Source organism: Pinus tabuliformis, chromosome 6, assembly GCF_031772625.1.
Source record: "Pinus tabuliformis cultivar Carrire ecotype Pingquan chromosome 6, CPIR1, whole genome shotgun sequence".
In the NCBI taxonomy this organism is placed as follows: Eukaryota; Viridiplantae; Streptophyta; class Pinopsida; order Pinales; family Pinaceae; genus Pinus; species Pinus tabuliformis.
The window spans coordinates 163,248,619-163,268,905 of record NC_142292.1 but is presented as its reverse complement, the minus strand read 5'-3'; the positions used below and the strand labels follow the sequence as shown (position 1 = coordinate 163,268,905).

The following is a 20,287-nucleotide window of genomic DNA, read 5'->3' as shown; positions in this document are numbered from 1 at the left end:
TCCTTCGTGGGACATTGTCATTGTGGTTTGTTACTTCCCTCCAACATCCTCAAATTTCACATTTCCACATTTATTCCAATGAGGTTGCTTCCTTGACCAATACTCAAATGTTTATCATTACTCCACTTTGGGTGGCATTGTCCTCTTAGGGGATTTCAACTCACAAGTACCAATTCAAGACAAATCCTAGGATACCTATCGTTTTCAAGGCTTACATGGACACCATCGGTCATCATACAATTTTAAATGATGGTTTAAAACCCCTTGTAGCTTAAAAGTGACACTTTCTATAATTTGGGGGACCTCATGACCTAGTGCCCCTAAATGGTCCCATATAATACCCAAATTCTCATTGTATCATGCACTTTCCCCACAATGAAGGAGCTAAAGTGGTTGATTATGTCTTGTCCAACCAAAAGGCATTCCCTTGTATCAAGCACCTTTTGATCCTCCCTCTTGTCAACCATACTCCCATTACCTTCTCCCTCCACACCCCACATCCCTCCCCTTCCCCCAACCACCACATTTTATCACCTTAAGTACTACTGTCCACTTTGACTAAGAGCATGCTAAGCCTTGCACCTCTCGCTTTCACTAAGGAAAATTTTAAGAATGGAAATTTATCACACAATGTGGAAACCTTAGCAATTCTTACCAATCCCTATCATGTAAACTATAAAATATTTGGCGATATTTTCATGAAAATATTCATATTTCTAACGATTTCAAATCTCTATAAATTTTTGACAATTTTTATGGTAAAATAGTTGTATTCTATGAAATTTGGTCAAATCATTTTTAGATAAAAGGGGCATTGGGGAATCTTTTTTCTTTTTGAGAAAAGCATCGAAAATTGGCCCACTTGCAAAATTTAGCCCCTTTTCCCTGGCCTTCATTAGTTGGTTCCATTCCTTCACCATTTCTTGTCCCTTGAGACGACTATGGCAAAGTATGAGCTTCTCTTCAACATCAGTTTATTGTTGGTCAGTTCTTACCTTGTATAATCCAACATCTATCTCGTGTCCCAAATCTAACAACCACTTCCAACTCTAAGGAAAGAGATTAAGATCACCATGATCTACACTTAGGAGTTAAATTCCCAAGGCCTTGGTTCAATCTAGGACATTCTTTCCAGCATCAAGGTAACAACAATTATGGCTTCCTTTCCCTTCAAGAAATAGTGCTTTTGATCACTTACAAGACATCTTGTCTAAGATGCACCACTTGGAAAAAATCATCATAATAGTCATCCCTTGCGGCTCTAAGGCATGGGGGACTCCCATAATACATCAACACTCTAAACTAATAGCTCCTCGGTCTATCATCAAAGAAAAGTTTGGGGCCTATTATTTGCATCTCAAGGCCATTTTTAGACTTGTAACTTTCCTCTACAAAGTCTAAACTATAGGAGACTCCACTGCCAATAAGGATCAATGCCCCTACCTAGCCCTTATTTATATAAGGTCACTACCGCCAAAAGTCACTAGAAGGGCATGTCACTTGTTTTGGAGATTTCTTGATTACTTCGATAAGTGCCCATTTCACCTAGTTGACTCCCCGTTTTCATATACTCTTTAAACATTCAAGGTCCCCTCCCTCCATCTAAACCGAGCCTAAACCAAGTTGTTAGAGAGGATATCCATAGACAATACATCCAAGTCACTTGGATTGCACCCCTTGAGAGTCTTAACCCCAATATAGCTTTTTCCTCTTTAGCAATTTCTATGGTCGAGAGACAACCTTCATGTCAAAGCTCCATATACCCAAAGACACTCGATGCACAGCCTCATAATCACCCTTGGTTGGTTCTATGCAACCTCTCATCAACATCAAGTTGAGACTAATCAGCATAGCACATAGCCCAATAGACTTGCTAATTATGCCACTTACAAGAGATCATGTCAAAGAAGCATCTCATTTTTAGGTGCCCTATCTATTACGGGATCGAAGGGAGGTATTACGATCTTTAACAAGGTTCAAGGGCTCTTTCTCCACATTATTATGTCATCCAAACTAAAGATGCATAGCTCTTTTCATAATGGAGTTTTTCAGAGCTATTGTAGTTCCTATGTAGACCTTCTAACAAGATACAATCATAGAATCACCTCTTTCATCCTCATCTTGTGCAATAGATACAACAAATGGCAAGAAAATGCCATCACTACTTCAAAAACCAAACCAGTGAGACCTTGAGTCCCTCTTGATCCCCTTCCCCTCAATGCGTTGATAGATTGATCATAAACACTGCCATTCCAGTGAGAAAATCAACTCTAAGAGGCCCCAAACACTAACTCTTCCCATATAGAGTACTATTCTCCATGTTTGATTGAGTAGTTAATTAACCTTTCAAAGCTTCTAACTCCTCACTCCAATGCTCCTTCAAATCAAACAACCAGGCCCCCTCAACCCCTTCACCGTCATTGATGACTCAACTAAGAAGACTCTTTTCTCTCTCCCCTTTCTCTACATTGACCTCTAGTTTGAGTAGGACTTATTTCATATATATATATATATATATATATATATATATATATTTAGATTTTCCTTTGCTTTTGATAGGTAAAGAGAGTTGTGTTCACATTCCCACTTTGCATTTGCACTAGATGTACGTTTTGAGACCCATGGACCTATTTATTGTGGCCATTCGTTGGACATTAATACATTGTCATATCTTATTTTATCTTCAGAAATTGTTTTGGCCTGGTGTTTGATCTTCTAAAATCCTCACAAGTAAAACTAGAAGTGGGTGATTGACCTTGCTAGTAACTACAACTAGAAAACTGGTAACCCCAAGAACATTAGATTGAGGTGCCTACATATATATGCCCATCAGAGTAGTTCACCAAAAGAGTGTGCTACTTGTTTACTTGCAATGCTTTGGGAATGCTTTGGGGATAAGAAATTTAAACTAGCTTGACCCAGTTGGAACACCTCAAAAGAACCAGATTCCAAATCTAGTTTAATTCTGAAAGTATCCTGCCTATTTTATCCAACAACCGTATTGTTATAAATGTGTACTCTGCTATGTAGTGGAATGGTTGCATTTGATACTAAATGCACAAGATTTAAAATTTGAAAAATAATACCCTAATGTGTACAAGATATTTGTGAAATTGATGCCATAGACATGAATTGTCAGAAATGAAAAACCTATATTGTAATATTGAACCAGCTTAGATTCATTCCAAACAAAACTTCCGCGATGCAAATGAAAGACTGCACCCAATGTCCTATTAAGACCTTGCTTTGCAGGATGGAATCCAGTCATTGATATCTCAACATGCAAACATGAAGACCAAAAAACAAGGTAACTAAATCAGTGATCACAAATCTGGAGCAAACTTCCTCCGACACAATTCCAAGCATCGTGTTTATTAGTTGTGAAACAACACTCCATTTTCTCTATATTTGTCAAGGTCTCTATAGTGATATATGTGGCTACAAGGAAGAAACAAATTTTGAATGCTTGCTAGCATCCAAAATGAAACTTCAATAATATTATGGAAGGTTTCATTAGAGTGGAATTGTATTGAGACTTTGTGGGAAGTACATGCCCCATGGACATAGCTAATGTGCTTGTACGGTGTGATTTATGCTCACCTTTCATGTTTACATATATTTAATTCATAATTGCATATGTTGATTAAACATAAAAACTACCACTGAAACTGAGAAGAATCGCAAAAATTTGGAAGGTGGACGAACCTTTAACTTTCAGTGAATCAGATATACTACAAAACCTTTCATTACTGCCGATTTTGGTAATTAATACATATGTCAAACCACATGACCATTACTACTTGCTGAAAATAAGCAACCAGTATAAAATATGAACCTACGTGCCCTTCATTTCCCTTGAAAAAGACACTAAAAATTTCATCTGAAACAAACAGATACAAAACAAAGGCCATTTCTTGAATCAGATAAATAATCAACCGTATATAAACGAATTTTATCTGAGCAATATTCTCCAGATTCCTTTCATGTATACCGCCAATGACCAAATTCCAAGACCAGCAGCAACATAAAGTGTTGTGACACCACAAGCAGCTAAACCAGCAGCTCCATTCTGACTGGATACAGACAGCATCTATTAGAGAGAACATGGCCATATCTATCTCAGAAAGAGAGATGGCAAACATTTAGGTAAGCACAAAATGCCAATCAATCTGCAAATTGCATAGCATTTAGAAAATGAACTCAGTATTTAAAACTGACCTACTATCCCTTGTTGCCAATAGAATTGTTAGGGCTACCATTTGGGAAGCAGTTTTCCACTTTCCTAGGTTGTTTACTGCAACAGCCTGCAGATGTCAACAATTCAAATTTCAGTTATGCAGTAAAGCCTTTGCATATACAGATATCTGCAAATTCACATTAATGCAATAAAATTTGCACATTATTGGGATAATGGGAAGAATAAGACCTCACGTAAATCAGCACCCTGAGAAGCAGCCCACTCTCGGACTGCTGACATTGTTATCTACAAAAACAGGCCAAATCAAATGTTGAACTTGTCCACTGCATCAAATACAAATACTCAAAAGCAGAAATTAAACAGTGAGATAACTACAATGTTGGCAAAGTCACAATAATAGAAACTGCTAAGAGTCAAAACACTATACTTTCTTGTATGTATCCACTCAGTATAACAAAAGCAATTATAACCAAATAAAAATAGACTAGCCATGCTTCAGAGAGGCTGACATACTTTACAATAGCTTGATATTGCAAGCATACATGTTTTAAAAACCAGGTACCCCATGGTGTGTTCCAAATGTTCTTCATGCAAATCAATAAATAATTTCTTGAGTGCATAAGCATTACAATCAAATACAACATATTTTCCTTTACAAGGACAAGTAGATGGTCCTGCAAAAAGGTAGAAGTGTTTGGGACATATTTAATTGGCAGCCATATCCCTTTTATAGAAAAGGCAATGTTGTGCAAGCTTTGACAAGCCTGCATTGTATTTGGGAGAAGACGCCTCTTTTAAATCAGAATTGACTATAAAGACTTCAGCTTGGATTGACATTTAAAAATGTAGATTATTTCGAGATTGGAGTCAGAGCTCGCACGCAAGCTCTTCTAGCCTATGCAGAGGGGCAACTTGTGCAGTCTCAATTCAGCAACATGAGGTATAATTATTGATGTACTTATTGTTCAATGATAGAATATAAGATGCATTTTCCGAAAACAACAAAAACAAAAGAAAAAATCCTTGTCTTTTAAATATTCAAGTCACACTATGACTGCAACACAACTCTTAAAAAGGAGAAAACCCTTGAGAATATTATAATTTATAACAAAAGAATAACAGAAAAATGCTCGGATGACATGGAGAGAAAGGTCACTATTATTCTTGAAAAATTGTAATTGCTGAGTGATCCTCCTACGAAGGTAGTTGCTAGTTGCTACTTAATCCCCAAGGGGTGGACTTCATTTCATCTTGATAGAGGTGCCAAAGTGAATCTGGGAAATGCTCATAATAGAGTAGTAGTATAAGTAAATGACGGGAGAAGAACCACAACAATCAAGCAGAGGTCATGGCCTTAGTGCAGGGTCTCCACTGTCCAGTTATGTAAAAACTTGAAGAACAATAGGCTGGTTGCTTTGGGGGCTGATTGTTTACAAATAATGCTAAAAGTGGCCCATGGAAGTCAGATAATCAGATGGTTTAAGATTTTGTTGATAAAGCAAAGCATCTTAGTATGCCTTTGAGGAAGTAAAATACAATGTTCCACCAAGACTCCGGGACGGGGAGACGCAGGTGCAGGGAGATGCACAAGGGGGACGTGTGGGAGTACCCTCAAATTTTAGGGAAATTTAGGGGGGACGTCGGGTATATACTTTTTTTCCTTTTTAATATATATATATATATATATATATATATATTTCAAATTCATATTCAATAATGAAAGCATAAATACAATGATACATACATAATTGAATTAAATAATGAAATACATTGATCCATACTCATCATCCTTACTAATACATACATGATTCATCCATAGACCACGAGATTCAATAATGAAATACTCCAATCCATATTCATTATTCATTATTCACCATTCTAAAATCTACATTGATTTAAGAATTAAATTCATCATTCATAATTCTAGATTCTAAATTGATTTAAAATTAGAATTCATCATTCATCATTCTAGAATCTACTTGGTACTAAGCAAAATAGACTATAATAGATACTGAACTCTGAATAATGGAATAGTAAATTGATATAACTAAAACTCAAAAACAGTGGAGTGATGGGTCTAAAAGTCACTCTAAAGTACAAAGAGGGCTTGGTGCTCTTGATTAAATACAAATTCCATACCCTTGTACATGACAAAATGCAATGGAAACATTGCAATCCATCGAATCCTAAATTCCTGAAAAACTGTTAAGTCTGCTGGATTCTGAGTGAGATCTAAAATTCTATTTTCTCCATATGAAATCCAATGAGGTCGGAACCACTCTCAAACATCCTGAGTCATTTCATGGTAATGTTAAAAATTTAAGTAAAAATTTAAGAATTTAACATTACCATGAATTGCATAGCATTAGTAGGGAAATATGGTCAAATACTAGGTTTTCCTTGTCATAAATCATTGTTTACAAGCAAATTTAATGGGGGACGCATAGCCCATATTGACGGGGGACGCCTGGGCATCTCCCTTTTGGGGAGTCGCGTCCCCCACACTGGGGACATGTCCCCCCCTGCGTCTCCCCGCGTCTCCCCAAAAGGGGGACGTGGGGAAACGTTTCCCCAGACGTCCCTATGTCCCGGGTGCGTGGGGTGCAAGGGGTGCGCGCACCCGACCCTGGGGGACACGTCCCCGTGGAACATCGGTAAAATATTTGGCACAATGAGAGCTAACAATAAGGTGAATAAAGAGGTGAAATTGGACACTGCAAAAGTAAAATTGTTGTTCATCAAGAAGTTGTCAAGGATTCAGACAGCCTTAGGGTGATTAAGTATAATAATGACCAGGCTGAAGGCCAGAAGGGTGCATTTCATGTTATAAATGCAAATATGTTTGATATGGACACGAGTGATTAATAATGACACATTCTCAAAGAAGAGGATGCCTAACTTGAAAGGCATTTGTGGAGATTCAGTTTGATGGATTTGCAGGTGGTTAGATGGAGAAAATAAGCTCATTTATGTACAGATAGAAATATATATTTTATTAATTATTGAATGATGATTTACAACGCAGGATGTCCCTGGCTTAAATATAGCCTTGGGTGTCTCTTAATGAATGGGCATCATCTTTGATCATGCCCTTGCTTGATTAATGTTAAACACACATGGACAGTAAAACAATGTGAAAGATAAAACATTGAGTTCATTTTTTATTAACATAAGATACACATTTATAGTACAATACGTGACTCTTGGGTTTCAGATCCCAAGGTCTCTTGGACTGCTTAGTCTTTTCAGCTTCCACACTAACCCTTTAGGATTAGGTGTCCAACAATTAATTATGACAGAATAACTAATTTTTACATAACATTGTTTTCCTCTTGAAAAGATGTTGTCCTCAAAGCATACGTAACGACTAGTGTTGTTGATGAAATACTTATGTCTCCCAAGAAGCTTCTTCTTCTGGTAAATCCTTCCACTTGATCAGATATTCTTTGATTATTCATGACCGCAGCTTCTTTTCCTTGATGGAGATGATACCTTCTAGCTCTAGAATGACCCACCCTTCGTCATCTAAGGTCAGAAGTGTTGTTTGTGCTGATTGATGTTCGCCAAGTGTCTTTTTAAGGCAAGATACATGGAAAACATTGTGAATACGACTTTTATCAGGAAGGCTTAAACTATATGCTACTTGGCTGATCTTTTTATTGATTTGGTATGGTCCATAAAACCTTGGTGGCAATTTGTTTTTTCCCTTCTGTTTTAAGGACAATTGCTTGTAAGGCGAAAGTTTAACAAATACCCATTCTCCAACTTCAAATTCTCTCTCGGTTCTGTTTCGGTCAGCCTGCTGCTTCATACGGTTTCTTGCATTATTTAGATTTTCTTTTAGAATTTGGACGACCTTTTGGGTTTCTTCTAACTAGTTTTTAACAGCTGGTAGTTTCATCTCGATGATAGCAAAGTCCTTCCATTTTGTAGGTTCGTACCCATACAAAGCTTGAAATGGAGTCGTTTTCACTGACATGTGGTGAGTAGAATTGCACCACCATTCAGCGAGATGTAACAACTGAACCCACTTATTTTGTTTGTTTGTGGCATAACAATGTAGGTAGGCTTCTAAACATTTATTGACAACCTCTGTTTGGCCATATGTTTGAATATGGTAGGTTGAACTCATGTTGAGGTAGGTTCCTATATGATTGTAAAATTCCTTACAAAAATTACCCTTAAATTTGGCATCTCTATCACTCACAATGACCTTGGGAAATCCATGTAATTTGCAAACATTTTTGCAAAATATCTCAGCGGTTTGTTTTGTTGAATCTGATTTCCTCATTCCAATAAAGTGGGCATACTTGGTGAGTTTGTCGACTACTACAAGAATATTATCCTTACCATCAGACATCGGTAAACCTTCGATAAAGTCCATTGATATTTCTTCCCATTTCTGATTCGGGATATTTAAAGGATGAAGTAGTCCAGGTGTCATAATATTGTCATTTCTATTTCTCTGACATTTATCGCATTCTGCTACATATTTTTGAATATCGTTACTCATTCCCTTCCAAAAGAATGATTGGCATGCATTATAATAAGTTTTAAAGAACTCTACATCTCTGGCTGACAATGAATCGTGTGACTCCCTAAGAATCTTGGCTTTAATTTTGGAATTTGAATTCAAATAAATTCTTCCCTTGTACCATAGAATATCATTCTTCCATTCAAATTCTGAATTCTGAAGAAGGCTATTGATTATAGCACTTGTTTCTGGATTTTTTACATATTCACTTCGAATCTCATTAAGCCATTTGAGAACAACAACCGAAACTACAAGTAATGATGGTTCTTCGTCTTTCCTGGACAGTGCATCTGCCACTATATTGTCCTCTCCCCTTTTATGTAATATCTCCATGTCAAACGCAGCAATTTTTTCAATCCACTTTTGTTGTTCTTCAGACAACGTTTTTGTTGGAGGAGGTACTGGAGACGGTTATGGTTTGTTCGTATGGAGAACTTACTTCCTAAAGATATTGCCTCCACTTGGCTAGTGCGTACACAATAGTGATCATTTCATTGTTGTATGTAGATTTAAGACATTCTCGCTTATTGAGATTCATGCTTTTGAAAGCTATTGGATGACCATCTTACATTAACACTGCTCCTATACCAAAACTTGAAGCATCACACTCAATTACAAATGGTTTTGAGAAGTCTGGAGTTGCCAACACAGGAGCATTAGACATAACTTCCTTCAAGTCTTCAAAACATTTTTCTGCTTCATCATTCCATCAAAACGAATTCTTCTTTACAAGGTTCGTTAGGGGTGCAATTATATGGGCATAGTTTTTAATAAATCTTTGATAATACCCGGTCAATCCTAAGAATCCCCTTAGCTTGGAGATATTAACTGGTTTGCGCCATTCCTTTATAGCCTTGATCTTATTAGGATCTACTTTTACCCCTTCCTTGGATATTATATGTCTGAGATACTCTACTTCCTCTTTCCCAAAAGTGCATTTGGACTTCTTGGCATAGAATTGATGCTCTTCTACTATCGTATGAACTTGCTCCAAATGTTGTAGGTGCTCATTCCATGTTTTACTATAAATTAAAATGTCATCAAAGAACACTAATACAAACTTCCTTAGATATGGACGGAACAACTCGTTCATGGTGTGGCTTGGAATGTTGTTGGTGCATTAGTTAACCCAAAAGGCATTACTTTAAACTCGTAATGACCTTCACGAGTTCAGAACGCAGGTTTTGTTGTCTTCCAACCTTATTCTGATTTGGTAATACCCCGACCTTAAGTCCAATTTTGAGAAGTATTTAGCTCCATGTAGGTCATCCAACATTTCATCGATAAAACGAATTGGAAACTTGTTTTTAATTGTTATTTTGTTTAGTCCTCGATAATTGACGCATAATTTGAACGATCCATATTTCTTCCGAACTAATACAACTCGAGTAGCATACGGAGTGGATATCGATACGGTTTGATGTTGATGGGATTTGATCCTGCTTTGCCTTCTATTGTATGCTGGATTTCTCTTTTAGGAGGCATCTTCATTGGAAGGTCTTGGAATAATTTTTCGTGCTTTTGACTTCACTCCTGAACTTCTAGTGCTTCTTCATTGACCAAATTTGAAGTTAACATTTCTAATTGGTGACACTATACTACAGAAGTTGGTGCTTCATTCCGAATCATTTTCATCATCTGGGACGATGATACAATTTGATTCTCAAGTGGCTGGAATCCATATAACGTGTACTTCTTCCCTTCCCATTTAAATTTTATAAATTTCTTTTGATGGTTAGAACTTAGCAAAGTAAGTGCCTAGGGTTTATAGCCATTGGATTAAGACCCCATCCACTCCTCCTAATGGTACAGTGTAGAACGGAGATTCTAGATCATAATCTTGAATTTATAATTTGACTTTATGGCATTTTCCTACCTTTTCAATTTTCTTTCCGTCAGCTTCCATAACCTTCATGTTGGGCATGGGAAATGTGAAAATGTTGAGCCTTTTCGCCATGGTTGAGTCCAAAAAATTGTGGGTGCTACTAGTATCGATCATAACCATTACATTGTTCTCATGATATGTCCTTTTAATTTTAACGTCTAGGGTTGTGATATGCCTGTCATGGTCGATAATGATACTTGCGGAATACTCTCATTGTTAATTTTAGGTATGTTCTATGCTAGAGCAATTTATTTCAAATCTCACAGTTAGCTCAAATATCTTTTCCAGATTAGCAATCACATCAGCATTAAAGTAAACTGCAGATAGAACATAAATATAAATCACAAAAGACAAGCCAAGACAAAAGGACACAAGATGTGGCGCTAGCCAAGGACAAACCCCACAATGTGGGGAAACCCTTGATCGATTCTTCTTTTATGTTCTTCAAAGTTCAGCAGAGAAAGTGAGAGAGCACATTTACAACAGAAGTCAACACTTTGACTTTTGATATCTACAAAGATCAGTTGAAGACATATTGCTTCAACTGATTCTCTAAGGTGACTCCTCCACCCATCATAGTGCTACATCTCGTCCATTTGTTGCATCTTACCGTGTAGTACCATCATGCTACATCATGCATCATCACGTTGCTCATGATCTCATACATCACTGTGCTGCCCATACATCATGCTACCCAAGATCTACATCATGTTGCCCATACATCATGGTGCCCATGATCTACATCATATTGCCCATACATCATGTTACCCATGATCTTCATCATGTTGCCCATACATCACGTTGCCCATGATCTACATCATGCTGCCCATACATCATGTTGCCCATGATCTCATACTTGTCATGCCCACGGTGTTGCATCTTTCATCATCATGCATCACTGCTTCATTGAGATCTTGACCTTGCTATGAATGCAATTATGCCCAGACTTCCAGCGCTGATACTGAGGTTGTATCTTAATTTTGCAGCTACCTTACTTGACCGCAATTATGACTATGGCTTCTTCCATTAAGTCATTGCTGCGTTTAGATGACTGCATGGAAAGTGTCTTCATGACAGCATATCTATATGGCTGTGTATTGAGTGTTTCAGGACTGCGTTTAGATGACAACGTATCTCCATGCTAAAATATGGCTGCGTATGAAGTGTTTCCATGATTATAGTTTGTCTCCCATTATAGTGCATGACTAGGGCCTGTGTATAAGTCGTATGAAGTGTTTCCATGATTACAACGTGTCTCCCATTATAGCGCATGACTAGGGCCTGCGTATAAGACTTTTAGACAACGTATAAATTTTGCTGCATTAATTTGCCAGCGTATATGATGATATATATATGCCATGACCTGCGTATATATATATATATATATATATATATATCTATTGCCATTGCCTACAAATATATGTATCTTGCTACGTTGTATTATTGCCTACATACATATATATATATATATATATATATATATATATATTGCTGCGTTGTATGCCTGCGCGTATATATATATATATATATATATATCTCCATTTATGAGTCTTCATTACGCTACCAGATCCACTCTCCTGGTCTACGCTGCCAGATCCGCATACAATACAGGATGCTGAGAGTGTCAACAATTTGCTGCGTCCTTCATGAAGCCATGACTGCACCTAAAACCATGGTGCAGTCAATACCCTACTGCGGATTTGACTGCAGCTACCCTTGATGACTGCGGCTCCCTTTATATTACTGCGACTATCCTTTATGATTTGAACAGCGTATTAGTACCTGCGTTTAGGGCTGCATAGGGCTGTAGTTCATCACAGCGTTTAGAGTATAGTAAGATCTCCCTTATTCTTCTTGCTGCGTATAGGCATCATTTGTATATAGGCCAGTGTATTCTCTTGTTCTCTCCTTCTCCAAAAACCCAAGACGTGGAGAGGAGATCACCTCAAGAATACATGTGTAAAATGACTTCAAGTCCTCATCAATTTATACTAAAACGTGGATGATGAATAGACACATCTATTGGGATTCTGAGCCTACTCAAGTTGCTGGTCGGCTTTATAATTATTCCATAATCAAAACTAATTCATATCTCCATAAATACTTATCGAAATCGGATATCTTTAGATCAATCCTACACTTCTCAATGAGAGAGATTCAATAAAAATATCAGCTGCCATAAATAAGCTGACCCACATGGAGTTTGGCCCTAGTTGCCAATTTAACACTCATTATCTGGTTCTGGAGAAAAATGTGGCGAATCTTCAGTTCTTTCTACATCTGATTCTTCAATGTCTTCTTCTTGCTGTGTATAGGCATCATTTTTATATAGGTCGGCGTATTCTCTTGTTCTCTCCTTCTCCAAAAACCCAAGACGTGGAGAGATCACCTCAAGAATACATGTGTAAAATGACTTCAAGTCCTCATCAATTTATACTAAAACGTGGATGATGAATAGACACATCTATTGGGATTCTGAGCCTACTCAAGTTGCTGGTCGGCTTTATAATTATTCCATAATCAAAACTAATTCATATCTCCATAAATACTTATCGAAATCGGATATCTTTAGATCAATCCTACACTTCTCAATGAGAGAGATTCAATAAAAATATCAGCTGCCATAAATAAGCTGACCCACATGGAGTTTGGCCCTAGTTGCCAATTTAACAATCATTATCTGGTTCTGGAGAAAAATGTGGCGAATCTTCAGTTCTTTCTACATCTGATTCTTCAATGTCTAAATCATTGGTTGCTTCACATGTATACAAGTTCTTGGTTTCTTTCCCTTTAGCACATTTGTGTCTTGGGTCCCATTTTTCGCCACAACATTTGCACTTACCTTCCTTCATTATTTTCATTTCCAAATTAGTTTTGTCTCCTTCACGAAGATGTGGTGGAACATATTTTGTATTATCAGTGTTTGCAACCTGGGGAAATCTTCGTCTCGAATAAACTCTTTCAACCTTTGGCCACTGCATTTTTTCATGTTTCTTTTCAGCGGCTTTTTCTTTTTGTCTTGCTTCTTCTATCGAAATAATGGCATGAAGCTCAAGTTCTGCTTGTAGAAGGGGTTTAAGCCCTATGATGTATGATCAAATGAGACAAGTTTCAGATATTCCAAGTACTTGTGTGGCTAAAATTTCCCATTCCAGAGTGTATTTGTCCACGTCGACTTTTTGTTGTAGTGTGGTGAATGATGAGAATAACTCTTCCTCCTTGATACCTTGGAACCTCTTAAAGAATGCATTTTTGAATTTCTTCCAACTAATAGCAACGGTCATCTTTTTCCACCACATATACCAATTATATGCTTCCCCTTCCATTTGCAGGGATGCATGCTTGATATTTTCATCATCATTGACAATACCGTAAATCTCGAAATATTTTTCTCCTTTATTGAACCATGCAACACTACACTTCTCGTTACCGTCAAATTTAGAGAGTTCAAGTTTTGCTCTTCGTTGATATGTCGCAACTGTTGGAGTAAGGATAGGGTATTGATTTGCAAGTTGCATATTTGAGAATTGATTTCAGAGTTGCATATTTTGAAAATTCGTGTTACTATTTTGTTGATGGCGTATGGACGATGCCTTTGGAGACTCGGGTTTCTCATGTGAGTCTGACGAGTTTGACGATGGAGAATGAAGCGAATGGCAAATGAAATGATGGAACTTCCCACGTGAGCGAAACCAACACAAGGAGGATTCGATGGCTCTAATGCAAGATGGAGCAAATAAGCTCATTTATTTACAGATATATATATATATATATATATAGTTATTGAATGATGATTTACAATGGAGGAGGTCCCTAGCTTAAATATAGCCTTGGGTGCCTCTTGATCATGCCCTTGCCTAATTAATGATTATAGATTAACTTTTTACATAACATTAGAGGAGGCATGATAAGGAGCAAATTTAAGATTTGGGCATGGACTAAGAAACACAGGACCCAGGTAGTACCACATTACGAGGTGATGCAAAATTGTTTTGATCCTTGCTAACAAGCTTAGAGAATGCAAAATCAAAATTGAACCAAATTGCCAGTAAATTGCATTGCATCATGCATGTACAAGGTCACCATCAATATCTTTGAGACCTTTTTTTATTCTTTCCAATAAGCTTAGATAATTCAAAACCAATATTGAATAAAATTTCCAATAAATTGCATCATGTGTATAAGGTATTATCACATTCAGTGTTCACAGAAACAAGGGTTTGTTAATTAGTTTCAAAGGCAATTGGCATAAAGCATCTTTAAAGTTTAAAGAGCAGCTAGAAATGATCCAAGTCAAAACATTGGAGGCAATGAAGGAAAAGAATGATCAAATGAAATTAAAGCAAAGATTTAAGAATTAGTTAAGTACTAAAACTAAAGGCAGTTGACCTAAAGAACGTTCAAATAGCAGCTTGGAAGGAATCAAGTCAAAATGTTGGAAGTAGAGAAAGCAAAGAATGATCAGATGGATTTAAAACTAGCATAGATCCATCTTAAATATGGATCTAACATGAGCTGAGAGGGATCCAATTTCTTCACGTGCAAATTTTTTTATGAGCCGAAATTATTTAAATGTTTTGTATAGTTATTTAATTTTTTTATTTTTAGATTTTTTTTAAATTTTATTTTGTCCGACATGAGCAAAATTTCAACTTTGATGATAGACGGACACCCTTACACATCATACTTAGTTGTAGAATGAGTCTCTCGACTCAACTAGCTTAAAGAAAATAAAGAAAATTGGTGATGTGATTTTGTAATTTTGTTAAATTGCATTCTTCCCGGTACTAGTAAGCAGTTGGCCTAACCAACAATAAAGTTCATCTGGTTTATTGTCTATTAGAGGTATATCAAAAGAGATGGGGCTTTGGAGAATAATTCTTTGTACTGGCCTAACCAGTAAGAAAGTTCATCTGGTTTTCTGTCTATTAGAAGTATATCAGAAGGGATGGGCTTTAGAGAATAATTCTTTGTAGAAGGTGGTGGGAATATGTGAAAATATTAGAAAGTGAGATTTGCACTCAAACTCTACCAGAAGGTAGATTGAAGTATGTGTCACAGCGTTTGGCGAATTTCGGGGTAAAATTTTGAAATTCATCGAATCTTAAGCCCAACCAGATTATTTCAATCCAGATTCGTCGAACTCCAAAATCAATCCCCATTTCGGAATTCAAACTCAAACTCAGACAATTTTCTAAGGAATGTGAATTTAAAAATTAGCCATCGAAATTTGACGGCAATAAAATTAATTAGAAATACAAGCTACATGATTTTTTGTATTTTCGTGGTTTTGTGCATTTCACGCGGTATTGCCAACACCCATTATTTTCATTACACCTGAGGACACGGCACAGGAGTGTATTTTTTATTTTCCCTCCTCCAGGCTCCATCACCCAGGGTTCCAACTACTATTAAACTTAAAACCATTAAACACGACTACTATTAAACTTAAAACCATTTACGCAAGGATTTTCACCATATTCCAAGTAATGATTTTTGAAGTGATTCTCAATCTCGGTTGGTGTGAACCTGTTGAAAATTGGCAGTTGAGGCAGCAAATTTCCCCCTTGGAGAAGCCCAGCAAACCTAAGGAGACCTTACTAGCCCTTGGAAAAATTTCATTTGCACATGGGAGAATATTATTTTTTTAATGTGGACCCAAGTCACTTGTTATAAGTTATAACTAATATCCCCACTAAAAGAAAATTTGCTAAGCATATCCCTTTTTTGCATTTTTGACATTTTGATGATTTAGTGACTTAGGGAAAAGTGGATTGACTAGACCCCGCTTGATTTTGAGAAAAAAGAAGGCTATGCACATAAGAGAAAAAGGGAAAATTAGTTTGCTAGTGGAATGTGGGGGCCACAAGGAATGAAGAATTCACATTAGAGGAGAGAGGGGAGAGAAAAAGGAGAAACCAGTAGGCCCTCCCTTAGAGTTGGGGTTTCCATTACGCCCACAATATGAGCAACTAGAAGAAGAGCAACAATATGAGCAAAGGAAAAAGGAGAAACTAGTAAGCCCTCCCTTAGAGTTGGTGTTTCCATTACGCCCACCTCCAGGTCAGCGAGAACCAATGGATATTCCAGATGAGGAGAAAGAGAAGGTGGCTCGGAAAGCAGAGGCACAGAAGGAAAAGGAGCTTGGAAATGCAGCTTATAAGAAGGAAGATTTTGAGGTTGTTATTAAGCATTATTCGAAAGTAATGGATTTGGATGATGAAGATATCTCGTTAACAAGCAAAGTAGTTGTCTATTTAGGAATGGGGAAGTATGAAGATTGCATTGAAGGTTGTGACAAGGCTAATGAAAGAGGGAGGGAGCTTCATTCAGATTTTAAAATGATTGCACGGCCTTTGATTAAAAAAGGAATTGCATATGTTAAGATGGCTAAATGTTCTAAGGACTATGAGCCAGCAATTGAAACTTTCCATAAAGTACTTACAGAACATCGTAATCCACATACATTGAAGAAACTTAATGAAGCTGAGAAAGTAAAGAAAGATTTGGAACAACAGGAAGATTTTGATCCAAATTTGGCAGATGAAGAGCGGGAGAAAGGAAATGAATTCTTTAAGCAACAGCTTCTTCCAGAGGCGATAAAGTCAGTAAACGGCATTGCAGTGACAACAACAAATATCAAGGCCATGCATCACGGTAAAAGGCACAGAAGCGACCCTGAGCAATTGTATCTAGAATGTACCTAAAAGCTCGAGAGTTGAATGGGAAAACTAAGGCTATGCTTACATTTCCGGAATATCATCTACAAGCATTCAAGAACCCTCCGCAGACTTCCTCTGTAAGTGACATTGTGATAGTCAGTGACATAATATTTGTTCTCCATAGGCAACATGATCTTATTCCATATCTACGATATGCAAATGGAGAAATCTCACCTCTTACTCACGATACTGGGAGCCCTGTAATAATGTGTTCCCCAGATATAGTGGACTTTGTGTGCTACAATAATTATAATGATTCATTGTTAATTGTTGGTGGGTTTCCTCTTAAAATTTTCAAGAGTATTCCAAGTGCACTGATTATAGCAGGACAAACTACAGCATATCAACCTTATCAATAGCGACAATGTCTAACAACATCATTGCCTCAGCCGCAGCAGTCAACAGCATTGTCGCATTTGTCCCCGCTGCCATTCGACAGGCTGACATGGTTTGAAACCAGTTTCCTCGTGTCTCCGTCCAACAGGCTGACGTCCCTCTGCTACTTCGAACTCTGTCGTTCCTGGTATCCTCCTCTCGACTAGCGATACTTATGTGTCTTCCAGTTCCAAGCATTCTAAAACAATCAACTATTTCAGCAGTCAAACATTCCATTGTTTGCATTGTATGCGGCCCTCCAAAACCCTCGCTCGCATCGTTTTCGAACCGTGACATGACCCTATGGTGACATTGGTTAATAATTATAAATTATAACTATAGAATTTATAATTATTAATTATATAATTATAACCATAAATTATAATTTAAATATATTAAAAACAAATTTATTAGAGTTATTAAAAAAAATTAGAGTTATTTAAAAAATAAAATAAAAAATCGAAAACTCTGGATTCAAGACAGTGTTATCAAGCAAATTATACAAGAAGAGGAGTTAATGGCGTCGAGTTACATATGTCGAGATGACAACTGCAAATTGAAGGAAACTATCGAAAATAAGCTTTGAGGACAATTCTTTTGAAGGAAGGGGCAATGTAACAAATATAAATTACTTAAAATAAAATGAATATAAATAATGTAAATAATAAATAGTCAAATATTGATTATGTTAAACAGTCATTAAGTTAAGTAAAAAGGCATGTCTAAAAGGCATGCCCAACCACGAAAAGACACTTGCTTAGGTATATATATGTGGGTCCTCATTGAAACAAACATCACTTGTACATATATATATATATAGATATATATATATATATAATTACAAGTACCTCTTGTGTATTTTTACATTCAAGTCAACAAGCTTTCAGTTTTGATGCTTCAAGCAGATGGCAATGTTGTCACTAAGCCTCTAATGATAGGGAAATTTTTGAAGTACCAAAATAAGTTGAGGGTGGTAGAGAATCCCTTCCTTGCTAGGAGGGAGTGTTGATGTGAGCGGTAGCTTTGGAAAGTCTTCTACGTAGGCTTGGTGTCTTAACATGTGGAAGACATTATTTGCCTCTCCGAGTGATTTATGTCTTCTTTCCTAAGTCTCACTTAGAAAAAGTATAATAATTAAAATAAATTAATTATTATGGACTACTGAGTTCTTTTCCAAGGATAAATAATTTAATTATTTAACTAACTTAGAAATAATCTCAATCATTGATCTCCAAGATGGTTCTAGAAGGGAGATTGGGGTTAGGGATTTGGACCCAATGAAGATTATCAAGCAAGCCTAGCAAGGAGATGAAGACACATGAAGAACACAAGTTGTGTGAGAACGTCATCATTCAGAGAAAGCAATTTTCATCAAGTGTGAGTGGCTCACTGGACTAGTGCACAGAGAAGGAGAAGTGTGAGCGGGTCTATGCGAATCCAGGAGGGTCGAGTAAGAGGAGATTGCGAGGTCAAGTTTCCAAAGGGAGATTAAATTCATCTAGAGGAGGCCGATTTATTGAAAGGAGATTGAATTCATCTAGAGGAGGTTGAGTTGCCAAAGGGAGATTGAATTCATCTAGAGGAGGTCGAGTTGTCGAAGGGAGATTGAATTCATCTAGAGGAGGTTCAGTTTCCGAAGGGAGATTGAATTCATCTAGAGGAGATCGAGTTGCTAGAGCGCCAAGTTTTCCCTAACTTGCATCAGCGGCACGCAAGGAGGGCGCTAGTCGAGTTGTTCGCAGAGTTGTTCGGTCGAGTTCTCTAAGTCGGTTTCCTCCGGAGGCTAACTTCCTCGAGGTCGAGTTACCTTGGGCCGAATTCATTTTGAGGGAGCCATATTATAGGCTCCAGGGTTTTCTATTTTTCCTGGTATCTTTATGGGTCGACAAACCCAAATTTTTGAAATAATCAAATGACAGAGAATTATTGTGGGTAAATTTATTTTGCAATGTGTGATTGATCTCTCTAGTCTATTTTCATTGCATGTATTGAATTCTAGAAGCTAAAAATGTTGAGAAATCAAGGGCATAGGGATGAGGTGATTTCTTGAAACAAAAAACTTCTGATACGCAGAAATAGATATATAAATATTTTATTAAAATGATGAATTACAGATGATGATGATTACAATTGGGGTTCCTGGCTTATATACCGTCATGGACACCCTTTGGGGAAAGGGCATGATCTTATGATCATGCCCTTTCATCTAATTTAACTGAAAATTAAATAATAAACCTAATCTAACTAATTTTTACATAACATTGCCTTCCTCTCGAAAGAATGCTTTGTCCTCAAAGCATACGTGACGACGGATGTTGTTGACAAAACGCTTCATTCTCCCAAGAAGCTTCTTCTTCGGGTAAGTCCTTAAACTTGATCAGATATTCCTTGATAGTACGATATCGAAGCTTTCTTTCTCTAGTAGACAGACTACCTTCTGGTTCTAAAATGACTCTTCCCTCATCATATAGGGATGGAAGTGTTGTTTGCGCTTTTTTATTAGTGCCCTTTTAAGGCAAGATACGTGGAAGACGTTGTGAACACGACTTGTCTCTGGAAGGCTTAAACCATAC

General features: G+C 37.1%; 1 protein-coding gene across 1 annotated transcript in view; it reads right to left on the bottom strand.

The window, feature by feature from the left end:
- Positions 1–3,729: 3,729 nt before the first annotated feature.
- Positions 3,730–20,287, bottom strand: part of LOC149257888 (CDP-diacylglycerol--glycerol-3-phosphate 3-phosphatidyltransferase 2-like) — a 116,323-nt gene continuing 99,765 nt past the window's right edge. Inside the window, exons 5-7 of the mRNA XM_089414558.1 lie at positions 4,427–4,483; positions 4,219–4,304; positions 3,730–4,073 (exon numbers count right to left, since the gene is read on the bottom strand). Of these exons, the coding sequence (XP_089270684.1) occupies positions 3,953–4,073; positions 4,219–4,304; positions 4,427–4,483 (264 nt within the window). The 3' untranslated portion in view covers positions 3,730–3,952. The remainder of the gene's footprint in view (positions 4,074–4,218; positions 4,305–4,426; positions 4,484–20,287) is intronic.